Consider the following 12,442-nt stretch of genomic DNA (forward strand, 5'->3'; position numbering starts at 1 on the left):
TGGGGTCAAAAACTTAAGTGTGGGGTCTCATGCTACAAGTTGTTTGTGTCTTAAAAAAAATTATCCCGCCTTTCCAGAATAATTACATAATCCTGTTAGAAACTAGATACCATAAAATACAAACCAAACCCCAATACAATGTTTAAAAAATCAGTGCCTCCAGTAACATTGCATAAGCTTACCAACTAAATGCTAACTTACTGCTCAGCCACACACAGTAAAGCCCTACTGACAAATTCAAGAGGAGGTTCGCTGAAACAGTACAGCCTTCAGGCTTTTTGGAAGGCTGGGAGAGAAAGTGCTTTGCGCTCTGCCTCCAGGAGCCCATTTTGTAAAAATTGTAGCAATGAACAAAAAGGCAGAGGAACAGGCAGTGGAAGTGCAGGCTTCTGGAACAGAAACATGGCAAGCAAGAGCTGCTGCACAGACCAAATGCCCCTGAAGCACAAAGTCATCTAGGGTGAGGCAGGCCTTCTGTATGTGGGTCATGCAGGCTTTTAAAGATAAGAAGCAGCACCTGGAAAAGGATCTGGACGACGACAACTAGGCAAGCGGTGAAGATATTTTCAAAATTGGCATGATAACAATATACCCGTTGGTCCCAATCAGACATTTTAAAGTTGTCTTTGAGGGCAGCCCCATGGAAAGTGAACTGCACAGTAATCCGTTCTAAGGGATATGGAAGAATAGATCCATGTGGACAAGGAAAGATAAGAGGTGAAAAGGCACACTTCACCAACTTCTGTCTCCATTGACAAGTCCAAGAGCATTACTAAACTCTTATTGTGGTCATCTAATGATAATCTAATTCAGTGCAGAATTAGTAAATCAGTCCTTTCCAGAATATCAGATTTCCCAACTAGCATCCAACGCTATCTCATCCGAATACAGTTTCATTCTGTGTCCCTTGTCTACTTAACCATATTATCCAAGCATCAGTTTAGGACTAAGACGGTTTGCATTTAGAGGTTTAGGGCTCAACTACATGGTAAATTTCCCCAGGGACGTCCCTGGCCAGGTGGATAGGCATATTCTGTGTTTCCTAAGAAGGCAGGGAGGGCTGGTTTGGATCAGGACCCCAGTGCACAAAGAGAGGGAGCTTAGGCCTCCCCTCTACCATTTTCCTGATCCAAAATAGCTGGTGGACATTATTTGCCCCATTGAAGGCTACATGTATACTGATAAGCTAAATGATACAGTAAGGCCAATAGTACCCCCGTTCCCCTTCTCCAAGTGCTGTTGGGTACAGGGGAAAGGTCTCTCTCTCTGCATCCTGTGGTCTTGATCCAAATCGGTTTCCCCATGTGGCTGGGAATAATGGGACTTCAGAACACACCTCTTCACCCAACTTGGGGATGTCCCAAGCAAAAAACATGAGTGATAAATGAAAGTTGGGTGTCATTGATAACAACCAGCTCCAAAGCTGTGGATAATGTCATTCAGCTTCTTGACATAAACATTAAAGAGAATTAACTGGTGAGAGAACCCCTGTGGGACGCCACACTGGATCCTCCGGACAAATGATTCCACATTCCCAGTGGCAGCTCTTTTGTGTCCAGAGCTGGGGTTAAAGGCTGAAAATAACAGTTCTAGCCTGACACAGGCAGCAGTGTATGGGCTGCTCTGGGGTTTCATTTTTCAGCCAGTTGCCTTTTGTCAAAGATTTAAGCTGAATATAGCCTCAGAACAGCATGTTCTTCGGGAAATAGAGTATATAGAAATACTTAAGTATAAAGCACAGCTGGGTCTAAAGATCTGTACTCAAACATCAAATCAGACAGAAAGTGCAAGTTCCTTGGTCCAGATATTGATCCTGATAAGTACTCAGATGTTCATTTCTTCCACATGCAAGCTATACTGAGCTTTTTTTTTTTTAAATTATTGGACACAGCACTGCAAAACAAATGAGTGTACAGATTGGTTTCTTCTGTTGGAATGAATGGGGAAAGAATCCTGAGCAGGGGTCTGTTTCCAAAATATAATTCTCTAGGAAAGAAACTGTGAGGCATATAGTTACACTGGAAGAACACACAAACTCTGATCTGAAATCCGTTTGCCTTTAATTTTGATCAATGTCTGTAAGCTTCAGAACAAAGGGCATGTTTTAGCACCAGCATAAATTTTGAATCAGTTTTTGTTTTTGACGTTTTGGGGAGTTGTGCTGTGGGTTTTTGCTGGCCTAGGCAGGGGAGCTTCCCATGTGCATTTGAAGACCTCTGCCTGCAGTGGATTTCAATCAGGACAAGATGCCAGGATTATGATAAATAATGCAGCTATTTTTTTTTAAAGGTAAAGGTAGTCCCTTGTGCAAGCACCAGTCGCTTCTGACTCTGGGGTGACGTTGCTTTCACAATGGACGTTTTCGCACTGACCTTCAAGTAGCGCGACCACCCTCTTCACACCGGAGGATCTGCCCGGATTTCGCACAAGAAGCGCCGGCTCACCCAAAAGAGCCGGCTACTTCCGTCGCGAAACCTGCTCAAACGGAAACCGCCAAGAAGCAGGAAAACGTTTGAGCGGGTTTCGCGACGGAAGTAGCCGGCTCTTTTGGGTGCGCCGGCGCTTCTTGTGCGAAATCCGGGCAGATCCTCCGGTGTGAAGAGGGTGGTCGCGCCACTTGAAGGTCAGTGCGAAAACGCCCAATGTTTTTATGGCAGACTTTTTACAGGGTGGTTTGCCATTGCCTTACCCAATCATCTACACTTTTCCCCCAGCAAGATGAGTACTCATTTTACCAACCTCGGAAGGATGGAAGGCTGAGTCAACCTCGAGCCAGCTACCTGAACCCAGCTTCTGCTGGGATCGAATTTAGGTTATGAGCAGAGCTTAGGACTGCAGTACTGCAGCTTTACCACTCTGAACCACGGGGCTTATCAATGCAGCTGTTGGAATCATAATATATGTACTGACCTTGTGTCACTGAATCTGGTGGCAAATTTTGTAGAATTTGGGGGAATGGGTTCCCCCTCCATGAAAATATGATGTGGAAGGGATGGTGAAGGCATATAAATTGGGATGAAATAATGACTGAGAATCACAAGCTGGGGATGCAAAGCTGTGCAATGAGACAATGTGGCCTTTCCCTCAGTGGGAGCACCACCAGGACCCTTCTCTAGTTTCTGCTTCTTCGTTGGCATACATAACTTTGGGTTTTTCCTTCTTAACTTTTACATTGTTGCTTTTATTAAAAATCCGTTAAATTTCCTACAGTTTCTAAACCAGCCACCTGATTCTTTATTAAGAAACCTGATCCTTTCATGCAGATCCCTAGATCCTCAGAGCACAACAGCAGTGAAATCCCAGAGTTCGAATATGTCAAATGTGGTGCATCTGTCATATATATGTTTTCTAACCTGTGTATTTGCAACTCTGTACACATATGTCATTCTCCACTGAGTCAACTCATATAGATATGGGTTCCAGAAGATCTGAATCATTCCAGAATCAGTAGCTACCAGCAAACCAATCATGTTAGTATTTCTTCCTCTTTGGTCATTAAATAATCCAGGTGATGAGTGCCATGACTATATGTAATTGTATATATGTTGTTTCTTTTAAAAGAACCATTAATCGGGTTTCATATTTGTGCTTAAACCTAAAGATCTGCCACTATATTATCACCAGATATTACAATTAGGTGGCAATGAAACTGACTGGGCATCCTTTTCTCATTTAAGATTGGGGAGGGGGGTGTTGTATTCCTACATTCATCCCTATTATATTATGATGGAATAATATTTCCCAGTACTGAAGTACCAAAGAGATAATGCTTGCCAACATTTAGAAACAAGGGGTTGCTGTTGTACAAAAAACACTTCTACAGCCAGTTCTAGATTAACTGAGCTAGTGAATGTGTTTTAACCTGGTTCTGTAAAGTTGTAGCTGAGATCTCACATTCTTAGAATTTACCCATGTAAACTGGAATATTGTATACAATCTTTCTTTGCTCCTGAACACTTCTGCAACCTTCATCCCTCTGGAGGACAGAACTTGCTTGGGATAAAATTGAATCTAATGAAACTCTATTTATAGTGTGGTGTAAAATGAAAGTCCTGGATAACTGCAGTGCACTGTAATTTCCAGGCTGTAGTAAAACTACCTTCGAATGAAAAAGAAAAATTGAGAGAAAGAATGATTTAACCATCTTTTTCTCAAGTGAATTCCTCCTTGTGCTTTTGTGGGGCTGTTGACATGAATTCTGAGCATACTTTTGTGTTATAGGTGTGTTTGCACTGATCATATGACCCTGAATCTCTCTAGTCCAGTACTTTCTATTGTGACAAGCAGTGGCTCTTTGGAGTCTTTGGCAGATGTTTTTCAAGTTCTGCAACCTTTTAAAAATGACAGTGCTAGATTCAAACCTGGGGCCTTATACATATCAAGTGAGTGTTCTACCAATGAACTTTGATTTAAGTGCACAACAAAGCTATTACATGGTCTCTCCCCTTAGGTGAGAGACCATGTAATTACTTTGCTGTGCTCCTAGTGAGTGTTAGTGGCTTTTGTACTATGGGCTAAGTTGCAAGCAGGATGCCTGGTGAAGACACCCACCAAGTCACCTGTCATTCTGCTTCATCAGTTGTCATTTGGCAGTGGCCCATTCTTCTGTGTAATCTGGCTTTTCCTTGGCATACATTGGTATGGCTCAATTAAATTTAGGGAATAAGGAATGCAAATTCATACCAGCAGGAGACGTGGCCTGTTGCTTAAAAATGCAAGATTATAAGCAACACTTAATAAGAAATTAATCAGCTCCAAATCTGATTTACATTAAATATATATAATTCTACTCCCATTAATGTAATGATGATAAATTGGCATGGTAATCTCATTATTATTGCTATGTGCTGCAGAGAGTCAATTATTCCCTAATTTAGCATTGTATTAAAACAAGCAACAGGTATATTAAATTAAAATCAGCATAAAATGAATCCTCAGGTTGACTCAGCCTTCCATCCTTCCGAGGCTGGTAAAATGAGTACCCAGCTTGCTGGGGGGAAAGTGTAGATGACTGGGGAAGGCAATGGCAAACCACTCCATTAAAGTCTGCCGTGAAAACGTTGTGATAGCAACGTCACCCCAGAGTTGAAAATGACTGGTGCTTGCACAGGGGACTACCTTTTACCTTTAAAATGAATCCAGCATCAAGAAGATGTGAACTTAAAGCACAGTAAAGTCACTAAGCAAAAGCAAGGTTGGCCCAGTCTCTGGGAATTCAGAACACTCCCAGCTACTGACCAGCTCTGCCCCTGGCTCTCTAGCAGGTAACTGCAGAAGAGGGTCTCCGTGCTTCAGTCTCCTGAGGAATGGAAGTGACTGTCTCTCTGCTGAAGGCACATGCTACACTTCATTTTTTAATAGATTGTTAATATTTTGGAAGTTCTGTCCACAGTAATTACAAAGCTATTCATGTACTGAGTTTTGATTTTGTTTGGTTTGTCATGAGTTATTTTTCCAAAGGAAAAACCCCTCAAAGTACTATGGCAAATTCGACAGATTTCCTTTCAAAAACACCCTCTTAATATTCCCTGCCCACCCATTTTTTAAAAGTTCCAAATATGTAAAGTTTTAGCTTCATGTTTGTACTGTATATGTATTCTTGGTATTGTTTTGTAGGTATGTTTATATATACTTGAATTTTTTAATTAAAATCTTATTAAAATTAAAAAAGCTCCAAATATATCCCTTCAGAAGTGGGAAAAGGCCATAGTTTCTTAGTTCAGATCCTATTAGATGCACAGTAGAATCCAAGTCTCCCTTCACATTTTATGTGGTAGTAGACAGAGAAGAGGAGTGGAATTCACAGACCGTTTGGAACAGTAGCCATTAAAGGGGTAAAAGTACCGAATGAATTCAGAACCAAATGGAAGAGAACTTGCCAAGAAGAGTTTCGAGAGACTACACCCCAAAGTTTAGAATAGCTCTCCTTCCTCAACCTCTGCCACAGTAAAATGATAATGAGTGACTGAAAAATTGCCGCTATTGTGCAACCTGTAATCGAGTTATGAAGTTGTATGTCTTTGAGTGACATACATGAAGCTCTTTTAGTGAATCTGGAAGACAAGTCTTGGCTGTCATTGCGGGGGAGAAGCTGACACATGCATCCTCCATGCTGCAATAGAGAAAGCCAGGAGATAAAAATAACCAGAGCTACACAGAGGAATTAGCACTTGTTTGCATTGCCATGAAGTTAATTTTGACACCTCCAACACATTTGTTCAGCAGAAGAGGAATGAAGAGTGGCAGCTGGTGTGGGTGAAAAGCTCCATCAAACAGGACTATACCATTAATTTTGCACTGCAAATGTGAGGCCCAGGGCAGTTTAGTGAGAGTCAGTGGCTGGAGAGGGCTCTGTACAAGAAATTGGGTATACAAGTTGGTATATGATTTTTCTGCTTCATAGCATGGTTAGTTGTTTTACACAGTCAGATGAATTGTGCTATTCTCTGGAATATGTCATCTTTGCTTAGTACTTGCAGGAAGTCTCATTACTTAGACCATCAGACCTTGGAGACCTCTTTCTATATTTGCTCATGAAGTTCCCTATTTCCTGTATGTTCCCTGCCTACAGGTCTCCTTTCCCTAAACCAGCTTTATTAAACCCATGGGTCATGGCACACCATCTTCTGGGTTAGGGTTCCCAGCCTCCCACTGGGGGTGGGGTTTCCCCTGGTTTGGAGGCCCCCAACCCACCAGCACGAAGCTGGCCCCCAGGGGGATCCCCTCCCCCAAAGAGCTCTGTTGTGCGTGATGTGCCTGCAACCCACACCCAGAAGTAACATCGTGCCGGGCATGTTGTGCAGCAGATGCTCTAGCAATTTGGGTAAAAACTCTATGGTGCCATAGAGTTTTTACCCAAATTGCTAGAGCATTCCCTGCACTACGTGTCTGGTGCAATGATGTCACTTCTGGGTGATGTTATCACACCCCACATGCAAAGTGCACATGAGGATCATCCCCCATCTCGAGCTAGGTAGAATTTGGCAATCCTATACTGGGTTGTGACTTCCTGTAGCGTTACCATTATTTTTGTGGAAGGACCTGTTGCTAGAGTACATGCAGATGGAGGTGGTTCTGCCTCCTGCCTCTGATTGGACAAACTCTGAGAGGACCAGAAGGACAGCACAGTGAGGTCACCAGACAGACAGTATCAGAGATCCCCTCCCCACAAAAGCTTTCCTTTGCCTTTTTTATTTTCCCTTAGACTGGCCTAACCTGCCTCTTCTCGTCCCCCACAATCATTTGCCTGGTGCTCCCCTTGCAGTACAGAGCTCTTACCAATGCTCTAGGACAGGGTTTCCCAAACCTTTTCCCCCATGGCCTGGTTATTTTTACACTTCTCCTTCATGGCCCACTAAAATTTGGGGGTGGAGCTGGGAGACAGGAAATGATATACAAACAAGCCTAAAACTCTTGCAATATTTTGTTTAGGAAAGGTAGGAGAATAGTGGGATTTTGCAATGCAATTTTAAAAATAAAACATCAAGAAAAAGCACAAGGACCACACAGCAGAAAACTAAAAATAAAAAATGCTCTCAGCCTGGGAAAACATGAAACGACAGGGCATTTCAAGCTTATCTCCCCCCCCCCGCCCAAGTCTACTCTGATTAGCAATAAGGAAGGAAAGAGGGAGGGAGACAAGGGAAAAAAACTGACAGAAAGAGAGAGAGAAGACAGGGGGAAAGACTTACTGACAACAAGAGAGAGAAGGAAGATGGGAAAAGAACTGACAGAAAGAGAGATAAAGGAAAGCATGAAATGGCAGGTCATTTCAAGCTCCCCCCACACACACACTCAGATCAGCAATGGCAAGGAAGGAAGGAGATGGGGGGGGGGGAAACAGAAAGAGAGAGAGAAGGAAGAAAGACATGGGAAAAGAGTGACTGACAGAAAGAGAGAAAGGAAGGAAGGAAGGAAGGAAGGAAGGAAGGAAGGAAGGAAGGAAGGAAGGAAGGAAGGAAGGAAGGAAGGAAGGAAGGAATATGATAGGGCATTTCAAGCTTCTTCTCCCCCCGCCTCGCTCTACTCAGATTAGCAACGGCAAGGAAGGAAGGAAGGAGACGGGGGGGGGGGGGGTAAAAGACTGACTAAGAGAAAGAGAGGAAGGGGAGTGGGAAATAAAGCAAATAGGAAAAAAGAAAAACTGATAGAAAGAAAGAATGAATGAGTGTGGGAATGGGAAAGAAAAGAGAAAGGAAATAGGAAGGAAGGAAAAGGGAGGGAAGGAATGAAAGAAAGGAAGGACAAAAGGAAGAAAGAAAAAGAAAAATGGAAAGAAACGGGATGGGAGCAACTCACCTTTTAAACTGCTGACTCTCGTCGTACAACTGACTCTTACCGTGCAAGCACAGCTGGGTCCCCTGACCCCAGGCCAGGGGGAAGTCAGGCCTAGTTTCCCCCCCTCCTCCTCCCTCCCTTCCCCACCACAGGTCAATTTCAGGCTGTGTAAAGATGCCCCCCCCCCCCGCCGATCACCTGATTGACAGGGGAAACTGTACTGAGCGCTCACTCAGCAGATGGACAGGCCAGCGGCAGTTTGAATGAACTGCGTCGTGAAAGGGCACTGCAGCTGCTCTCTCCTCCGCATTTCCTGGATGGGAAGGAAGTGCAGAGGGGAGCAGCCACGGCGCCCTTTCGTGATGGGGGGGAGTGCAGGGGGGTGATGGGGGGGGCGCCTTTACACAGTCTGAAATTGACCTGCGGTTGGAAAGGGAGGGAGAAGAAGGTGTGGGGGAGTGTGAAGCCGCAGGCGGAAGGCATGGGGGGGTGCAATGCCATGGGGGGGGGCGTCGGCAGGAAATGCAGCTCTAGGATTTGGCTGATCTCTACAGGAAGATGTCCCCAAAGTCTCCCAGCAACCCTAGCCCTAAACTATCATGACCAATCATTGTTGGTACATATAGCTATCAACCTCAAGGTGGAGTCTGGAGTTGACCCAGAATTACAACTGATCTCCAGACTACAGCAGTCAGTTCCTCTGAAAGAAATGGCAGCTTTGGAGGGTAGACCTATGATATTACTATAGTTCACATACTAAAGCTATATTATACCACAAATCTAGAAGAAATGGAAATCCTAGTATGATGCTATACCTCCATTGAGCTCCCTCCCCTTCCTAAGCTCTGCCTTTCGTGGGCATCACCCTTAAATATCCAACATTTGGTTGTTTTTTTCTGTTTTTTTAAAAGGAGCTGAGCTTAACACTACTTGATAGACCAGCCAAGTTCCTTCATTGTCCTCCATGTGGAGCATTGACAGGGAAATACACATTCACTTCCTATAATTCTTTTCTTTAAAGCAGTTGAGGGCAGCATATATGGTTCCATCAGGCACCGTGGGAGCTTGAATCCAGATCCAGAGGCTAGCTTCTCCAGAACCTTGTCTTGTGTACCACAAGAGCCTCCTGCTTTCATGGACAGCTGCTGACTCAATCTACTCTGTACAACAGCACCCTTCTCAAAATGACCAGCAGAAGTAGCACAACCTGCCATTAGAGCTGCAGGGAACAGCTGATCGAAGGCTTTAGTTATATCTAGGCTAGAAGTGAGAAGCTGCTTTCTTCAGACTAGGCCTGGTTCTGATTCTGGTTCCTAATGTCTGTCTGATTGACCTTGTGCTCCTGTTCTGTCCTGACAATTTCTGACCATGCTTCTGTCCTTACCTACAGACTCAAAACTTCTCTTTGACCCCTTGACTTTATTTAGCTATTTATTTATTTGGATCACTCTTAGTCCACCTTTCTCCCACATGGCATTCGAGGTGGATTATAATGCCTACCTGACCTTTGGTTTCACATTGGACTCTTCCATTCCTGCCTGACTCACCTCTGTGCCTGGTACTCCCTTCCCTATTGTATCCTTAGAACAACCAAGAATGATTGGCTCAAGATCACCTAATGAACTTCATAGTTGAACAGGGAATTGACCACAATGCCCAAAACTATCTTGTAGAGGGGACCCAAGTCTCCCCGATTCTAGTCTAATAATTATACCACCTTGACTGTAAGGTAAAACATGAGTGGACATGGCTTCCCTTGAACATTCCTTCATGGAAACAGACTGAAATGCATGTTTATTTGTTTATTTACTGTTTCAGCTTCAAGTGTATTTGTTACTATTTAAGTTCTCTTAGCAACATACAGCAAAAAATAAAAGCACTATAAAACTCGTCATAAAAATAAAACTTAAGACAGCAGCAAAACACTGCTGGCGGGGAGGGCGGGATACAAATAAAATTTATTATTATTATTATTATTATTAATATAATAGTCAAGGGAAAATCTTGCATAATTTAAGGTAATAAAAATATAAGCATGGTTTTATCTGGTGACAAAACCAAAGCAAGGGCATGAGTACACTGAATAAGGCAGCATATGACTCACTATCCATGGAAGTGGCTGAGAAAAGAGAATTGCTCCAAAGGAAAGATACATATTCCATGGACTACCAGCACATATCTCAAGAAACAACCTGCACTTCAGTAGGGGATCTGTTGGTGAAACCTTGCAATCCCAGCGTATCAGAGGCGCAAGCTTACACAGGTACCTCTCCCAACAGTTTTCTCCATGCTTTCACTCCCAGATGTGCTCCTGCACACAAGAGAACAGAATTATGCTGACTGGCTGGCAATATACTCAAGCAAGCAATTTCTTTGATCCTGGCAGGGTCAAAAATTGCTGCTGTGATTGTGGAAATTACTTCCAAGTATAGCCATGAGCACAGGGACTGCTGGGAGTGCTTACATGAAGAAAAGCAGCCAGGGAGCTACCTGAGCCTGCCAGATCTTGGGCAGTCATACGTCTGATATGCAGAAAAGTCTCTGCTGTCTGGCTGATATGCCCTCTGCATTCTTTACCAGCCATTCTTTCTGTCTGGTCCCTCCCCTCCCATCAAGAGTGTCTTAAAAAGTGCATATGGCCATGCATGGTGTGTGTGCATGTATGTGTTTTACCTCTTCCAGAATTGGAGACAGGTTTAGCAAAAGAGTAGCTGGAACAACAGGCCACAAACAGGTAAATCAGGGAAGGGACAGTTCTGTTCTTGTCACGTATACATCCCTATTGGGGGGGGGGGGATCAGACATCCCAAGCTTTAAATACAGACACGGCAAACCCTTGAATAAACAAATGTGGCAGTCCTTAACATTTAGCTTGTCTCTTAGCGTTAAAGGGGATTTATTCTGACATTAGCAGCTTGGAATAAAGTATGTGCCAAAGAAACACTTGGCAGGCAGGGAACGGTTGTGGAGTGTGCAGAAGAATAGCAAGCAAAGAAATGGTGGGTTGCAGGGAGGAATCTTTTAAAGGGAAGATGGGGTAGAGAATATATTACAGGACAGAGTGAAGTGAGTCTTTGCTGTTGGAAGAGCGGTAGGCAAGGCTGTTCCTGGAAGGCTGTCTGTAGATGAAAGACCCAAGACACTCCTTTCAGGAGACAGACCCTCCTGCATTCTGATCTGTGTGTGATTTGTTTCTCCCATCTCTGCTAGATCTACCTGTCATGGAAGAGTGGCCCAGGCGAAGTGAAGCACTGGAAGGATATGATTGCACACCCCCGACAGGCTGTGGCACAGTGGCACCAGCTGAAGGCCTGAGAGGCAGAGGCCAAATCGCTCTGTATTTCAGTGCACCCAGTCAACGTTTATTGGCCACATTCTCACTACTTTATGCACAACAGCTGCACCCAGGTCTCCCCCAGGGGGGAAAAGCTCGGGAATGACCAGAGGCTAAGGGAGTAAACTTGATACCTGTACCAAACTCTGGGAAAGTGGCACTGGTGCTCAATGTGCCGGTTCAGCACACAGCACCATCAGGAGCATTGTTACTACCCAGCCTCCTGCTTTAGCCTTTCCTTCAGACTCTTTATGTAGAAAGAACGTGTGTGAGAAAGAGAGAGAGAGAGAGAGAGAGAGACCAGCCCTCAAGTTGAAAGAGGCCTCTGCATTGATTTGTTTGGGTTCCCAGCGTGGCAATGGCACTGGCATGATGGAAGGAAAGGGGTCTACTACCGCCATACAAGACTTCCTATGAGTTCTTCCAGCCAAAGGCCCCTTAGGATGGCACCCTGCTCCACCAGGAAGAAGCTAGCCCCTACTGGTGGCTGCCCTGTGTGAAGAGGGGGAATGGCAAGGAGATCATAACACTTTGTTTCAATGAGGTTATTTCTTTATAATTCAATAAAACTTGTAAGAGTAATAAGAATAATATAAATAACAGTTCTGGCTAGACCTTTGTCCTGGCCAGGCCTCTCAGCAAAGGGCTGGGGGTGGTGGGGGGCGGGGGGAGAGGAGCCATGATGCTCCTCACAGTCTCCTGTGTGTTTGTTGTATGTGTGTGTGTGTGTGTGTGTTGTAACTATGCGTGCAGGACATTTCATGTGTCACTTGTGTTCTCTTTCTCTCAGCCCTAGAGCAGTTGTTTCTCTGCCTGAGAGGTTTTGATTGA

At 44.2% G+C, this 12,442-nt stretch overlaps 1 protein-coding gene across 7 annotated transcripts in view; it reads left to right on the top strand.

The window, feature by feature from the left end:
- The window catches only part of SYT7 (synaptotagmin 7), a 335,907-nt gene extending 323,700 nt beyond the window's left edge, over nt 1-12,207 (top strand). For all 7 annotated transcript variants that reach the window (XM_060262265.1, XM_060262268.1, XM_060262266.1 and 4 more), the window contains one exon: nt 11,488-12,207. In XM_060262265.1, the coding sequence (XP_060118248.1) occupies nt 11,488-11,592 (105 nt within the window). In that variant the 3' untranslated portion in view covers nt 11,593-12,207. The remainder of the gene's footprint in view (nt 1-11,487) is intronic.
- The last annotated feature ends 235 nt before the right edge of the window (nt 12,208-12,442 follow it).

The sequence above is a fragment of the Heteronotia binoei genome, chromosome 21 (assembly GCF_032191835.1).
Source record: "Heteronotia binoei isolate CCM8104 ecotype False Entrance Well chromosome 21, APGP_CSIRO_Hbin_v1, whole genome shotgun sequence".
NCBI classification, from domain to species: domain Eukaryota; kingdom Metazoa; phylum Chordata; class Lepidosauria; order Squamata; family Gekkonidae; genus Heteronotia; species Heteronotia binoei.